The 16,854-nt window shown below is 34.3% G+C and overlaps 3 protein-coding genes across 8 annotated transcripts in view; 1 reads left to right on the top strand and 2 right to left on the bottom strand.

Moving 5' to 3' along the window:
* The window catches only part of LOC102613754 (RAN GTPase-activating protein 1), a 30,809-nt gene extending 22,701 nt beyond the window's left edge, over positions 1–8,108 (bottom strand). The window contains exons 1-2 of one of the 2 annotated variants that reach the window (XM_006479654.4): positions 7,942–8,108; positions 7,737–7,829 (exon numbers count right to left, since the gene is read on the bottom strand). The gene's annotated coding sequence lies outside the window, so the exon portion shown is untranslated. The remainder of the gene's footprint in view (positions 1–7,736; positions 7,830–7,941) is intronic. The other variant, XM_052437317.1, reaches the window with a different exon arrangement.
* The window catches only part of LOC102614452 (cyclin-P3-1), a 30,005-nt gene extending 17,439 nt beyond the window's left edge, over positions 1–12,566 (top strand). Inside the window, exons 1-3 of one of the 2 annotated variants that reach the window (XM_052437322.1) lie at positions 9,110–9,703; positions 10,939–11,348; positions 11,884–12,566. In XM_052437322.1, the coding sequence (XP_052293282.1) occupies positions 10,951–11,348; positions 11,884–12,139 (654 nt within the window). In that variant the 5' untranslated portion in view covers positions 9,110–9,703; positions 10,939–10,950 and the 3' untranslated portion in view covers positions 12,140–12,566. Of the gene's footprint in view, positions 1–9,109; positions 9,704–10,938; positions 11,349–11,883 lie in introns of those variants that run through there. The other variant, XM_052437323.1, reaches the window with a different exon arrangement.
* A 250-nt stretch (positions 12,567–12,816) lies between these two features.
* On the bottom strand, positions 12,817–16,854 carry LOC127901114 (DAR GTPase 3, chloroplastic-like). Of its 4 annotated transcripts, XR_008053195.1 has the most exons (11): positions 16,479–16,854; positions 16,205–16,348; positions 15,978–16,094; positions 15,543–15,686; positions 15,373–15,459; positions 14,974–15,089; positions 14,102–14,283; positions 13,688–13,745; positions 13,460–13,579; positions 13,178–13,331; positions 12,817–12,914 (listed from the first exon to the last, which is right to left on the bottom strand). XR_008053195.1 is itself a non-coding variant. In XM_052437318.1 (10 exons), the coding sequence occupies exons 1-10, from the start codon at positions 16,635–16,637 to the stop codon at positions 13,307–13,309; spliced, it is 1,152 nt and encodes a 383-aa protein (XP_052293278.1). In that variant the 5' UTR covers positions 16,638–16,854; the 3' UTR covers positions 12,817–13,306. The 4 variants fall into 4 exon arrangements, 2 of the variants coding, with proteins under 2 accessions (XP_052293278.1, XP_052293279.1); XM_052437318.1 differs by having other exon boundaries at positions 12,817–13,331; XM_052437319.1 differs by having other exon boundaries at positions 12,817–13,338; positions 16,479–16,853.

Raw genomic sequence — 16,854 nt, 5'->3', positions numbered from 1 at the left:
AAAATGTTGACTAAAATTTCGAGCTGGCAGCACAAATTCTTTTCTAGCGGAGGCAAAGAGGTTTTGATCAAAGTTGTAGCTCAAGCAGTACCAGCATACGCCATGAGCGTTTTCAAAATACCCATAGCAGTAAGCAATGATATTCAGTGAGCAATTGCAAGATTCTGGTGGAGCTCCAAAGAAGATAAAAAGGGGATACACAAGACAAAATGAGAGAAAATCAGCCATGCGAAAATTAGAGGGGGATTAGGCTTTAAAGATTTCTCAAGCTTCAACCAAGCCTTGGTGGCAAAGCAAGAGTGGACATTACTTCAAAACCCTGATTCATTAGTCGCCAAAATCCCGGAGGCCATATATTTTAAACATGCTATTTTATGGAAGCTAAGCTTGGCTATAACCCATCATTTATTTAGAGAAGTATTTTATGGGGCAGGAAAATTCTTCAACAAGGAACAAGATGGAGAGTTGGGAATGGAAACCAAGCACTCGTTATGGGCAGCAACTGGATTCCCAGACCTTCAACATTTAGACCAATCTACACATCAGCATTGCCCCCAAATACTAAAGTCTCAGACTTAATTGATTCAGATCACCACTGGAACCTCAGGTTGATTGACCAACATTTTATCAAGGAAGATGCAGAGGCAATAAAGAAAATTACACTACCAAGATATCCCCAAGATGATGAATTGATATGGCACCATGACAAAAAAGGACAATACACAGTAAGAAGTGGTTACCAGGCTGCTCTCGGATTGAAGTTTGGGGAAATTCCAACAAGCTCAATAGGTGGCTCTCATGGCTGGTCTATGATCTGGAATCTCAACCTCCCAAGGAAAATTTAAATCTTCATCTGGAGAGCCACCAAGAACCTGCTACCAACCTCAGAAAATCTGTGGAAAAGAAAAATCCTAGAGGAACCAGTCTGCCAAATCTGTAAAATGGGAACTGAGGATGTTTTTCATACTCTCATGGGTTGTAAAATGGTGAAAAAGGTCTGGAAACATACTCATGTTAATGCCACAATGCAGGATGTGGGGAGGATATGTTAAGCGTTATGTTGAGATTGGTGAGGAAAATGCCTAAGAGAGAGGTAGAATTTGCAATTGCTGTATGGTGGGTACTATGGCATGCCAGGAATAAGTTTATCTTTGAAGGAAGAAATTTGAACCCTCTGATGATAATCGCCAAGGCCAACGCAATTATAGAGGCTTATCAAGGGATGTATGGAATGGAACAACTAAGCAAAAGTGGTAATGAAACCATTAAGCAAGACCAATGGAGACTACCACCCAGCAGACATTACAAAATCAATGTAGATGCTGTTGTACATATAGAGCAACAACTCACAGGACTAGGGGCTGTTATTAGAAACTCAAAAGGCTAAGTTCTGGGTGCAACAGTGAGAAGTACAACATTTCAGGAAGATGTTACAGCTGCAGAGGCTGAGGCTGTCAAATGGGGGATGGAAATGGCAAAGGAAACAAGGCTGATGGATGTGATTGTGGAAACAGATTGCATGGAAGTAGTTAATCTAGCCAATAATGAAACCAACAACAGAAAGGAGATCATGTGGACTATCTCAGAAATCCAAGAATGCAAAGCAGGGTTCCAGTTAAAAGAGCTTGGAAAAGCTCGGAATCTGTCATGTGGTTGGAAACCCCCCAAGCTAATGTACTGACTTGTTTCAGTTTATTTTGATTAAATGAAATGAAAGTTTCTTTTCAAATTTTTTTTTTTTTGTTTTATAAGAAAGTATGCCTTTCGCTAAGGACCTAAACGGTCAACAATATAATACCCAAAGATGGCCAACAGCTCGTGTTGGTATCAAACCAAGGCTTATTAGGACCCATGAGCCAGCATAACACAGTATAGCACAATCTGTTCACTTAGTGTATCTAACATGATTTTTTAAACCCACGTATTCAGCGTACTTTCTCAAGCCCACTAGCCTACATACTTATAATAACAACAACAACAACAACAACAATAATAATTTTTATTCAGAGAACAATTAACATTTCACTATCAGTTTATCACAAATTTCATAACTATATAGTTTATTTCACAATAATCAATTATAATACAATAATGCATAAATTTAATTCCATAAATCATAATAATGATTAATACAAATCTATAAATTCAAGTGGCTAAAATATACAAATATTCAAAGAAATTATTCAAATTTCATTTATTCATTTGATAAATTATAAATATAAAACAGTTAGAATTTTTTTTAAATTAAGACTTAAATTAATTTTCAAATGCCTATGCTAATAGAATATATTAAAATTTTTAATTTCAAGATATTTGTAAAATCATAACATTTTATGTTTACTTTTCATTAAAAAAATTTTACTTTGATATATTTTGACCTACATGCTATTGATGGCCCATGGACTTCGTGGTGGCTTATTAATGAAGCGTGCTTATTGTGTGTTTTTTCTCATGTCGTGCTTTGACCCATTTCTAATCGTGTTGTGCTTTGACTCATCTCTAATTGTGTTATGCTTTGACTCATCTCTAATTGTGTCATGCTTTTAACACTCATGTGCCTAAAATTCTAAGCCCGACCCAACCCATGTGCGTGTCGTGTCATGCTGCATGCCCCACTGAAATGTGCTCGTACTGTGTCGTGCTGTACAGACCGACTCGTTGGCCATCTTTAATAATGTCATAGGGGTATAAATACACAATATAATGCAACAGAGTATAAATACATGATAAGTAAACTTAAATACAATATATAAGTTAAGACCTATGACTTAAACCTAGATTAGGATAACTCCTAACAAAAACTATAATTACAGACCGAAAAAAGAAAAAGAATTTCACCTAAAATCTACTTAAAACTCGAATGAATTTTATGGATTGCTGCCAACTTCAACTAATGTAGATGAAATCCTTTTTTCCAATCGGAGAAGGAAAATAATAATACAAAAATAACATAATACAACCTAACACAATAATAACTACAAACATAACAAAATACCACAAAAACTCAACAACATAACCACCTCATATAGAGTATTGCTAACAAGCCTCTTGATGAGCAATCAATCCATGTCATCAGTAACTCACACCAAGTCATCAAAATATTGATGCACCACTAATGCAATTCATCAACTCCAACATAGATATACCCTCCCAATTCAAGTAGTGACACGATTCCGATCCGAATTTTGAATTGACACCATTTAGGACTATACAAGATCTCAAGAGAAGTAGTCAAACAACACCTAAAAAAAACTCCATAAAGAAAAGAATATAAAAATAGAAAAACAAGAAAAAAAATAAAACATAAAAAGATTAACAAAAGATAGAAAATAAAATAAAAAGAAAAAACCAAATAAAAATCGGCCAAAAAGGGAAATCCAACCAGAGAACACACCCTTTCTTTTGGCAGCTATGAGCTGTTGGATTGGTGGTTTGGTCACTAGGGGCTCGTGGTGGTGGTAAATTCTAAGGGCAATGACCTTAACTTTGTGACATAACATCGCCATTATGAACGACAAGATGGAGTAAACGGCCAATCAGCTACTTAAGAGATTGGTTGGCGATTATTTATAGGCTTCTAGGTTAAAAGCTTGCAAGGATGGATCTAAATCTAGATTTAGAGGATTTGGCTTTTATCTTGTATCTTCTAGGGTTAACAGCCACCCCAAAGACTCTATATAATTTTTAAGTATTGCCTCCTGAATTAGGAACGCATTAGCATCTCAATTCTAAATGTTGAAATATATGGACAAACCCAACTTAATTCAATGGACTCTATAATCTATCTCAACTATTTCAATCCAATTAAATTTTGTGGGTTGATTGAGTCAACATTTTTTATACTTTTTAATAGTGAAGTTATTGGCACCCCCTCATTATCCTTATACACACATAGATTTCTTTCCATCAAATTACTTACATTCATAATCAATTCTTTTTTTTTTAATTTCTACCGGTTACTTCCTACCTAAATAAAATAAATTGTACATATTTAGAATAATCTATTGTTTTTCACTATTTCTTATTGATTAAAATTTTTTTACAATTAAGATTGCTTTCAAATTGTAATGTAAAATATAGTAATTTAAGCCAATAATTAACATTCAAAAATTTATCACCCAAAAAACTTTTTTATTTGTGTGTAGGATAATATAAAGTTGCAAAAGAAATGAAAAATAACACAATAATATTTTAACTTTAACAATAAAAGAATGAACTAGAAAATTAGAAGTTCATTTGAGGGGAGAAAAAACACATTTTTAGAAATCAAATAAATATAACTGGAAAAAGAGGTTTCATGAGTATATTAGAGGGTGCCAATAATCCAACTCTTTTTTTGGTCTCATTATTGATCAGATTGAGTCGGCTTATTATGAATCCATATCACCAATATAACCCAGCCTGACCTGATAATTTGGATTGGTTTACATTGGACATGCGTGTTAGGTTGAGTTATGTTGATTTTTCTCAACTCATTAAACAATAGGTTAGGTTTAAATTTTTACAAGCACAATCCAAGCCAAGTCATGCCCACCCCAACTGATAGATTTTCTAAATAAAGAAATTTTAATGATGAATACAAAGGCAATGATATTCTCATCGCTTTCAGGAAAAATAAAACGAATGGCAAAATACTGGCTTGGGTTGGATTTTTTCAAGTTTAGGTTGAAACCCATTGTAAAGGAACCATTGCAATCTTAGGTGGGACTCCCTATGAGCCTAGACTGGGCTTGGGCTAGGGTTGGACTTTCGCTATTTTTTTAATTTTTTAAAATTATTATAATTTAAAATGAGTTAATAATAAAAAAGTTGTTATAATCAACAATGAATTAAAGAAAATAAAAAATTTAAATAAAATAACAAATAAAGACAATGAAATTACAATAAAAACTTAGAGATTTAATTTTTTTAATACCAAAATGTCTTATTCAAGCAACCTCTTACTTAATTAACATTTAAGATAGAGTTTAGTATAATAATTTTAGGCTTTATAAATCATTATTAATTTATGAATTAGGAATCTAAGTTTTTTAATTATATTTTTCTATTAATTTTTAAATTTTAATTTATTATTCTAATTTATAAATTTATTTTTTTAAAAGTTAGAGGGTCAGACCTAGCTCAGGCTTTTTTATAAGTCTTTGTCTAGACCCTCATATGGAGGGATGGGCCAAAAGCCCACAGGCTTGGGCCGACCTGATTTGTGTCTTTTTGCTCATTTTTAAATAAACAAAAAAAAAGACTCATCTACATCAAAATTGTATTATGATCACTTTAACATTAAAATTACAATAAAACATGTAATGGTGCATCAGCTTATCAAGAATTGAAATAGACAAAAATTAGAATGAACTAAAATCATGACGAGGAATGTAAAAAATAATAAGTTGTTTATTGTTGAAATTAAAATCGAAATGAGCTATATTTTCCATTAATGTATTTACTTTATCTCATAATTAGAATGGATTGTTTTCAAGTTATTAAAATGCCATTATGTAATATGTATTTATTCACTAACAAAATAAAGAGAAATTTTTTTCTTTAAATATTATTCCCACAATTATAGTAATAATTAATGTAATATAGCAAGTACTATAATAAAAATAATTATGATTATTATTATCATTATTATTACAATAATATAATAAAATAACCTCATTTTCATAATCGTCTGCTCCATGGGAATGAGATTCCCATTCATAATTTCTAAATTTATAGACCCCGTCCAAAATCTATTGCAATTTCACATTCCTCTATATTTTTAGCAAGTAAATACTATAAATGAGGATGGGATTTTTAAGTGCTAAAAAGTATTGCCACTTACATTATGCCATTTGTCTAGTCAATATTGTAAGAACATGTAATAAATTTTATTACTATTTGTTGTTGTTGTCGTCGTCATTATTATTATTATTATTGACAATAATTATTTTGAATAATAATAGTCATAATCATAATTATTATAATAAATAATGACAATAATCAATTAAGATTATTTTAATTACTTATAATAATCTATCTAATTTGAAGATAAAGTAAACATATCAATGATAATACAACTTATTTCGATTATGATTCCTACAAATAAGGTAACACAATTTATTATAATTTTCATTCTTCATTTTGATTCCCGATTAGTAGACGCAACATTAGAGTATTGACATTTGATCCCCTCAACTTATTTCATTAATTTCAATTCTTTTCATTTGAACTTGAAAAATCTAAAATACGCACCAAATAACATATTTTAAAAAAAATTTGTCATTTCTTTTTTTTTTTTCTCTCTCTCTCTCATTCTTCCTCAATTTCTTTCATTCTGGCACTTACCAAACACCCATCACAATGACAAAATTTTTATACTGCAAAATAAAGATGAACACGCTTTCCTTCAAGATTTCTAATATCATATAGGGTTTCTTAAAAAAAAAATTCTTATTTTGTACTGATTTAATTCGTTTTATTTTAGTAAATCTTTTGCTTTTAAACATTATGTCATTTGTGTGGACATAAACAATTCTAATAAAGGAAACGGTTTCAACATCGAAGTGACAAAATTTTAGAAGAGCTCACGGGTAAAACTGCAAGAGAAGAGACTGAAGAGGAGCTATTGAGGATAATAATAATAATGATAATAATAATAATAATAAAGTAAGGATGTTATTAGAAATAAGTAGAAATATTTCAAAAGTGAGGGTTGTTGAGATAATTTGACGGTTTGGAATCATGTCTACCATTTGTCCCCAACAATTAATTTTCCTCTCTTGATCACCATATTTCAAATGTCAAGAATATGACAGAATTAGAAGTGCAATTACTCTAATACCCTTTTATGTAATACTATTTAATATTTTCAAATTGTGTTATGGACTTCTAAATCTATATTCCTCTAGACTTGTCCAGTAGTCAAGAAGTATGGCATTTTCACATAATTATGTTTTATTTAATCCTTTCTATTATAGTATCAATGAATGACTGAAGAGATTGAATGTGAAGCTCTATATTGTTTAAATTCAAGACTTCTAGTATTATATTTGATAAAATTCCAAAGTCCTCAACTTGAGACTTGTCTAGGGATCTCGAAGTCGAGAAGTCTAGATTACGATCTAGAACAAAATTCTAACACTAAACTCATTTATCAACAATCAACAAAATAAATCCCACAAAAAAAGATATGTTGCTTATACATTTAAATATATATCATCATATTTTATAAAAAAAGAAGTACTAAATCAAAAACACCCGATACTTATAAACTCAACACTTTTTTTACCCATATAATTGTAAGTAAACAGAATAAAAACTTAAACTCAAAAAACTAATCTTATGGTAAATATTGAAGAAAAATACAAACTTGTTAGAAATAAATGTGGTTTCTCAATACTTTTTGGATGTATTTGTGGAAGAAATACTAAATTTTGTGTGAAACTTATTAGAGAGATGTTAAGAAATACTAAATTTTTGGTGAAACTTATTACGGGGTTGTTAAAACTTTTGTTTTTGGTTGGGGGGGGGGGGGGGGGGGTGGGGAATTGTTCTTGATGAAGATGAGAGACATTTTAGACAAAATACCACTAAAATGTCATATACATTACATTCTGAAAACGTTGTCAAATTTATACAAAGTTCAATTTTTTTTTTTTTAAAAAAAAAACCTCACGAAGCAACCCTAAAACAGCATAACTAAAAATCTTATAGCGACATAAATTATGATATGGATTAAACAAAAGCAAAATTACCTGAAAAACCGCAAAATAAGTGAGACACACACTGGTCTTACAACAGGAGATTCAACAGCAGAGCGAGAAACCCAAGACTTTTCAGTTATTTACCTATTTAAAAAAAAACAAATTAATTAAGTAATTTAACGAAAAGGAAACCCTAGAACTAGATTTCGAGAAATGAAATATTAGTAAAAGAGATAAGAGAAGCAGAGAGAGAGACCGAGAGAGAGGAAGTGATTCTTTGGAATTTGGTGGCGTGAGAACTGAGGGTAATGATAGCAGAAATCAAACAAGTGCGTGCGGTGAATTGGAGGGAAATGATTGTCAAGTCCAAAAAATTTGAGAGCCAACCGCCAAGTTAGCGTCGGTTTTAAGTTTTCGACTTGAGTTGCAATCACGAAAAAGCCCCTCGATCTTGTGCTATTATCGTTTCGTAATGTGTTTTGGGTTCGAATTTGAGATTGGGCCTTGCAAATCAAGCGTCCACCCAAAAAGCCCCAATTTAATAATCCAGTTTAAGATTTTTGGGCTTCTATAGAGAACTCGATCTGTCGGGGCTGACAATTTGCCAGCTGGTCGCCCGACAATTACGACGTGGACATTCCAACTGTACTGTCCTTATTATAAGCAAGCATAACATAACACGGGCAGTTGACATCGGTGATCTGGTGAGTTGGTTCCTAAATCAAATTTATAAACACAACGCCATGTAATGTGATATGTGATGAGGTGTTGTTACAGCTGGAGCCTGCAGCCTGTAGGCCCAAACGAAGCATGAATTAATTTTCATCTTCATTTAATATTTGTTTGTTCTCGTGCATTGGAGAAAAAGGATGGGTTTCTTCTGCTGATGGTCCACTCCGCACCGAACACCTTTATCCTTTGAGTTTGATGCAAGCAAATTTGTCTCGCCTGTGTCTAGAAAAACGAATCTCGATACTAATGATTTTGACGCCACTGTTTATTTGCACACGCCGTCGAGATCCGGAATCACAAACAGCCAAAACGATAGGTTAATACAGATAGATTGTCTACACAAAATTCGATTATTTGTTCATCATTCACTTAGACAGGCATCAGGTAAGAATTATGCGCGACACCAAAGACGTTTGTTGTTGTGGATGTGAAATAAAGACAGGTCACCATAATGATTCATGACATCATAACATATCGTATACTTACGGCTTAACTACCGTGGGTGGGATTACACTCGATACTCACTCACCCTAATCAAATTAAATGATAATGCCGATTGACAATGATTGTTATTACAAGGCCAAGCAAGTAGCAACCCATTGACGGTGGCCTGACTTGCGGCGTAATTTAATAAAGAATTTTCTGAGGGACAAGCTAACATGCAATTGAATTAATACACTTTATTACACCTTTGGGAAGAAGAAGAATCATGTCGTCTAAACGTACTTAAAACTTTCTAAATTTACCCGATCACACACATAATACACATTCCACTGCTTCTTAATTATCATGAGCATTGGAAAGAATAATTATATCATTATTAATTACCAAAACAAAAGCTTGCCTCAATGAACCCACTTAAGAAACAAACTACGGTGAGGGTTAGCGCCACACCGACACCAATCTTACATGTAAAGCTTCATGGGCAAATAGAGAAGAGAAGGCCTTTTGCTTTCCATTAAAGAATTATGTGAGAGAGAGGGGGCAATTGAGCTGTGAGCATTACTCAATAAATGAATAAATAAATAAATAAACACGTAACAGTACTGTCTCATTCTCCTTCTCTTTCTCTTTGTTTGTTGTCGGGCAAGAGTATAGAGAGAAGAGGAGGAGGAATAATAATATGTAAGCTTCCTCTGTTAAGATTGCATCTCTCTATCTTAAGTGTCTTAATGCTTTTCTTGAAGAAACAGAAACAGCTGATACGCTGACCATAGAGACGTCTCTTTTCCTTTCTTTTTTGGAACTAACCACAGAGACATCTCATCTCTCTCAAGAATTTGTCTGTAAGTTTTCGTGTGTTTATACTTACTGAGAGTAACTGTGATGTGGATCCATTTTCTTTGTTTACTGGTTACAGTTTTAGGTAATGAGATTTGCTGGTCATATGTCAACCTATAATTTTTTTTTTTAATTTTCATGTTTGGACTTTTGAATTTCAGTGTTTTGTTATGTAATGTTTGATGGATTTCTTTTCTTTAGACTCTTGTGAAGCAATCGATTTCATCTTGGATAAAATTTCTAACTTTAGGCTTCCATATTTGTGGGGAAAATGTGAAGTGGGAGCTTCTTTCTCGTAGAGGAAATAGATAGGGTGTAAATCTTACTTCTTCTTTTTTAACTGTGAATTGTGTGTTAAGTGGATAATCTTATCTGGTTAAAGCATCTGCTTTACCCTGCTTAAGTTTTGGAATACTAACTATATAAATGGGAATTCGAGATTTCCTATGGAGTTCTAACCATAACAGCAGAAACTGGATCATGTATCTTAATTGGGCACCTGCCAAGTCTCGAGTTAAAGTGTTTGGTTTAAGAAATTTAGTTGGAACAAAATTGTTGTCGATTTAGTTAGCTATGGAGCAAATTTCTCAAGTTACCGATGCGGTGGCTTGCCAATTTGGAAAGGTACCAAATGCTCACACCATTTCTGATTAGTGACTATAGTTGCTAGCCTAGTGTTTTTGGCATGAATGTATGCCTCTAGCCTTAATATGTTTTGTTCTTTTCTAGGAGCTTCTTTTCCAACTTTCATGTTCTCTTAACTGAACTGCACCAAATGCTAATTTGATGCAAGGTTTGCCACTTTGGGGGTTTTAACTAGTACACAAATGTGGAATTTTATTGCTAGCTCTACAATCCAATGGCCAATAATGATTCTTATTATTATGTATTAGATTTAGGCAAAGCAGTGCTGTCTAACAATGAATCTCTTTGCTTGCCTTCAGGACTTGAAAGTGAGAATGCTGTGAACTTTTTGTTAATTTGTTTTAAGCATAGATTGGCTTGACAGGTCCAACTGTCGGTAGATCCTATGTGAGTTGGCTGTTAGGGGGTTACTGGTCCACCAATCTGGTTTTCGTGCAAGTTGTCTCTAATTATTGTCACTTTTCATTTTAATGGTTCAGTACACCCAGCAGCTACAATTGTTACCCAGCATCATTTTTATTTGTATCTTGTGTTTTCCTCTTTACAACTTTTTTTTAAAAAGAACTGTCATTAATGCAATGTCCCTAAATTGCAGCATTATCTAGATATGGGAACTCTGGCACTTGATACTGAGAGTGTTGGTACAGATATATACCGCATGTTGGGACTTAAAGATTTGGGAAAAGGAACTGTAGGAAGTCCGAAGATTTTGTCGCTTATTGGTAGACTTCTTGAGAAATCTGTTCAGAAAAATGAGATGCTACTTGATACAATCAAAACTAAAGACGTTACCATATTTCACGGGTTAAGAGCACCCACTATCAGTATTCAACAATATATCGATCGCATATTCAAGTATGGAGCCTGCAGCCCCTCCTGCTTTGTCATTGCACACATTTATATGGATAGATTCCTTCAGAAAACTGATGGTCATTTAACCTCCCTTAACGTGCATCGGCTCCTTATAACAAGTGTAATGGTAGCAGCTAAATTTATTGATGATGCGTAAGTACTAATCTGTGTTATTAGATGTATATTTGATCATAGCATATTGTGTCATTACATCTCAAAATGATGACCCAATGGCTAGTAACCTTGCAATACATGCATGCTGGATCGGCAATATGTTTATTGTTACCCATTGACCAATCAACCGGTAGTTCCAGGCTGGGGAGTTGTATATATTAGGCTCATGGGAAGACTTGTGTCTGTTTGTTTGGCCAAGAAAATGATGCTTTGCTGAACCTTGACAACAGGGAGGAGCAAAAAAAAAAGCACAATGACAGGGTTGGTCCTAAGGGACCAATTGCTTAACTGCCTATGGAGTTCAATGATATGAAACTTGATTATGTGCCACACTTGTAAGGGCTAAATAATAATAATTAAAAAAAAAGATATATATTGCATTAGTCAATCAGAAAATGACTTGTTACAGGGAAATTCAGTTCTGCTATCCAGTTCTATTACTTGCTTTGCATCTTTTGGCTATGGTTGTGATTAATGGAAAGTTTGTAAAGAGATATCCTAAATTGTTTTGCAGATTTTTCAACAATGCATACTATGCTAGAGTGGGAGGAGTAAGCACAGCAGAAATGAACAGGATGGAGGTGAAATTTTTGTTTAGTTTAGATTTCAGGCTTCAAGTGAATGTCGAGACATTTCACAAATTTTGTTCTCAACTGGGAAAAGAAGCAGCTGAAGGACTCCAAATTGACAGGCCAATTCAAGCTTGTAAAATCAAGGAGAATTGGTCAAGTAAAGGAGATGCAGCTTGTGTTCCCACAATTGCAAGATGAAGATAAGGACTCATCTCAATTTATCATTACAACTCCACATTCTGCTGAAGTGTGTTTAAGATCGATATGTTAATTGTAGACGGTAGGTGAATTTTAGTGAATGATCATTGCAGAAGCAGCGATATTTGCTCCCTTGGATGATTTTGTATCCCATACTTGGTCATAGGTCATCCTACATTTTCTGTATTCCATCATGTGCTTTCCTTTCTAGGCCTTCATTTCCGAGCGGTTCTGGCCATCACAGTTTGTTTTTATTCATCTAAAAGCTTGTATGTATAGATTAAGCACATTTATTGTTATGAAACTGATGGTTTTAATTACCATCTAGTTGGCAGCAACTTGCTTGATCTTATGGTTTAGCATTGTACGTGTAACTTTTCAAAACTGAAGAAGTAGGAGGAATTGGAAGTCTTATGGTTTACCATTATATTTAGTTCTTTTCAAAATTGCATGTCTGATACCGTTGATGATATTTTGTATCAAAATTTCTGCCTCTGGACTAACCCGTGTTTATTCAACTATGTCCTATAGCACCTGTCAATCCGAAAAATACCTATGTCCTTAGTGGCAAGAATAATTATCAGACACGTACTGTGGTGCAATTACCAACAGTACACACTGATCAGTATTCAGAGAATAAGGGAGAGTAAAGAGATTATGCCCGTCGCCAGGAAACATTGTCAAAGATATTTTTTGATTGGTGGTACTGAAAAGAAATAGGAACGTATCCAACAAGCTGCATCAACATGCTGGATCAACATTACTGCAGCAGCCACTACAATAGCAAAGATCAAGATCCCCATGAGCAGTGCTTAGTTCTCAGTGTGGTTACAGCCCTTTTAAAAGTAAATACAAAAACATGCGTGTTTAAATTTAGAGACAATGCATACTTCACTAACCTTCTACCCAGCGATGATAATGTACAAAAATTGCTATACATGATGAATACAAAAAAAAAATGTAGATGACGCCCCACATTGTAGCATGAGGATGCTGGTAGATGACAATGTAAGAAACAGAAAATCTGATATTTTATACCTTTGATGGATAGTCCCCTTTTTGTATATTGCTTCCCTTTTTAGTCCTGCTAACTTCCCAGCTGCCATGTCCTTGTCTTTGTGCTCAGTCCAATTACAACAAAACTAAACCATTTTTTTCTCTCTTCAATTATGGCACTGCAGTCAATGAAAGCCTACAGACTTCCAAAGGGATTCTAAACTTGTCATTGAGAGCATACACAACTTAAGAGATCAAGAGATAAAATGGAGCATTTTAATCATCTTGAAGCCAAAGCAGGCATATCCAACTAGGTGTTATTACCGAGGAGGCCTCTCCAGTGAAATCCAACCGAATTTCCCTTTTCGGAAATCTGTCAAGATACGAAATGCTGCTTGATGGGTGTCCCCATTGAACAAGTGAAGGGCAAGCTTCTGTACAAATCTGCAAGACAACAGATTAATAGCGACATAATCAACTCACTAATTGTAGCAGGATAAAAAGTCAGGGTAACCAAACATTCTGAGAAAAGAATATCAAGCCAAGACATACGTTTTACCACAGGTACCATCCATGTCAATTTTGTAACGGTTCTGAAGAGCAGTTATACCTGAAATGAGCACAAACTGAATTACAAGTTGAACAGGTAAATAGCAAAGTTTTGAGTAATCCATCTTGCCAATGACTACGTCACGTGTCATGGTGATGAAATTACTGCCAGATCCAGCAAAGCTGCTCTTGTAAAATTTCTCCTCTCAAATATCCTGTTACTCATCTCAGACACAATCTTAAAATGGATAAACATATGAGAGGATCTGAACACCCACAACTTGTGCTTGCAGGACAGAATTTCACATGCCTAGAGAAAGGACCTCTTAGCAAACGAGTAAAACAGGAAATGAACCCTTGACAAATTTGGGATCATAAACATCTGCAATTTGTGTTAAGAATATATAGTTACAATACCTACTGTTGGAATCCTTGCCAGCATTTGTACAAGAATTGCAGCAACATCAGCTACATCATAGGATCTCTCTCCAATGTCATCACATATAGCAAGCTTTATTGCAGCTGCTTGATCACTAATCCGCATCGGAATTATTCCAGGAGAGTCTAGAAATTCAAGATCTTTGCCAAAACGAACCCACCTAATACAGAAATTGAAAAAAATTAAACGATTATCATTGAACTGTTACAGCCAGATATAAGGAAGACACGCAAACAGAAAGATGAAGTTCATAATTTTCTTTTCTGGTGAACATAAAGATAGAGAATAAAACCCTAGAATCGTACAGCTCCAAAAGTTTACACTTTAGTGAAGTTAAATTTTAATTTTGGTGAACTTACAAGCCTCTCAATGGTTTTTGACCAGCAAGCATCATTTGATTTTTAAGATCTCAAAGTTTCTTCCTAATCAAAATTCCAACAGCTATGGTCGATAAAAATTTGAACTTTCGTATCTCCAGTATTTTTTTGAACTCCACGAACGCAGGGCTTAAGTTTGAACAATTGCAGTACTGCATGTTCAAAACCTCATTGACAAAATTCAATTCTTATGTTTCAAAAAGTTCAGAACATTTTAATTCAAGCAACTCCAAAGCATTTGGAATGTAAACAACATATGATTTCTCCATATTTAAGTTCTCCTTTACGAACATTACAGTTTTTCCAAGTATGGAAACGACAAAGTTAGCTCAGTATCTTGTTTTCTAGGACTGCATTAATGCAGGACTTACAAAATTTGAAAATTGCATTAAAATGTCCTTTTCCCTTCCACCTAGTCTTGGGTAACTTTACATTTTTGGTGATATTTAAGCAAGAAAAATTGTGATACATACTTCAATACTCTTGTAACACCTGGTCTAGGTGCTGCTGGACACATTCGCCGCTTCAGCAAACGGTTGATCAAAGATGATTTCCCGACATTAGGATATCCAACAATTCCAGCCCGAACCTGTAAGATGAAGAAGGAAAATTCTTGGTGAATTCAAAGTAAAAGTTAAATTCAGACAAGGGGTCAACAATCATATGCTTCTAATATACTAAATAAAATTAACTAGGATACCAGAAGAAAGAGGAGCAAGAAAAGAAATTAGAATGTTCGAAAGAATCAGCAGTAACGCAAAATCAAATACTAGATACCTGAGAACAAAGTCTGCTGCAAATAAAAGGCTGAGAGAAGATATAAAATATCAAAAAAGGTTCAATATTATTAGTGATTGATATGGAAAACCCACCGCACGAGGAAGCAGACCTTTAGATCTTCGTTTGACATTTACATCAGAAGCCAATGCCTTTGCTAACCGGCTCAGCTTCATAGTGCCCTGTATTTACATTATGAAAGAGCTTATTTTCTGCTTTGATGCACGAGCTAAAGAAAGCTCACAAGGATCGATTATTAATATACCATTCCCAATTGTCCATTGGAGAAGATAACTTTAGTCCCTTGCTTTGCAAAATAAGTTGCCCAAGCATTTCGATCTGCCATAGATATCATGTCTTCTCGGTTCAAAACTAAAATTCTTTTCCTATTACCAAGCCATTGATCCATCTGCACATAGAATAGTGGTAATACAAAAGTTTTAAACATGAGAGTGGAGCATTCTAAACAAAAGCAACAAGAGGCCTAACTAGTAACATTTAGCTATAGCACTTAACTCGATCAACATTCAATAGTTTCAACTTTCAAGAAGTAATAATAAACATCCATTGGTATCATAGAAACTACCAAGCAAATGAATAACCGCAAAATAGCTAAAAGTTTCAGACTTCAAGAAAATGAAAATGAGTCGTCAAACAGAGTCTTATTAATAAGAGAACATTGAGAATGGAAAACTCTAACCAGTGGATGGGTAGTGGACAAGGGAATTCGAGCATCTCGAACTTCTATGACAACATCCATGAGCTTCAGTTGATCTTTGAGTTCTTTTTCAGTTTTTGCAATATGACCAGGATACCACTGTAGAATTTGCCATCATTTCATATGAACATTTAGAGGTTCTAAACATAACTATGTATTTGGTTAATTATGACGAGCAAAATTTCATTTAAAAAAAAAAAAAAAAACACCTGAACAGGCCGCAATGACTTGGTCCAGTAGTAAAGATCAGCATCCAGATCAGCCCAATCACACTCTTCTTCGTAGGCCTCAATACTGCCATTGGAATTATTTGAATTTCCTCCATGCCAACTCGATTGTTTCCCACCAACAGTCTGAAATAATTTCCTCCAAAATTATTCATTAATTCATTGAGTAACATAATTGATTCATAAACGTAAACAATCTCTATTTCTTCAGATAGAAAGACAAAATTAGCAGGAAATGAGAAGTTGGCGACGTTGCCTGAATAATAGGAGCTGAAGACGACAAAGAAGAAGACAAAGAAGCAGACGAAGCTAGAGATGTCGTAGATGGTTTGGTTTTACTTTTGCAATGAACAAAAGGCACAGTGACTGTAGGAGAAGGTAACCATAAACTTGATAGCTGCACCTGCACAGCCATATGGCGCCTTTTTCACTAGACTGAAAGCACACAGAAAATCAAATGATATCTTTGCTATCTGAACAGCATAAAAGCGAGCGAGCGAGCGAGCTTGACATCGACGAGAGAAGAAACCCAACCGGGCAAGCAAATCGCGGAGGTCCAAGTGATATTCGGCTTGCTACTGGCAAGCATTGTGCATCTATCCTGGATTGGACCGATGATACCCTAAATTCGC

The sequence above is a fragment of the Citrus sinensis genome, chromosome 3 (genome assembly GCF_022201045.2).
Source record: "Citrus sinensis cultivar Valencia sweet orange chromosome 3, DVS_A1.0, whole genome shotgun sequence".
In the NCBI taxonomy this organism is placed as follows: Eukaryota; Viridiplantae; Streptophyta; class Magnoliopsida; order Sapindales; family Rutaceae; genus Citrus; species Citrus sinensis.
Note: the sequence above shows the minus strand (reverse complement) of the source record. Positions and strands in the feature narration are given on the sequence as shown.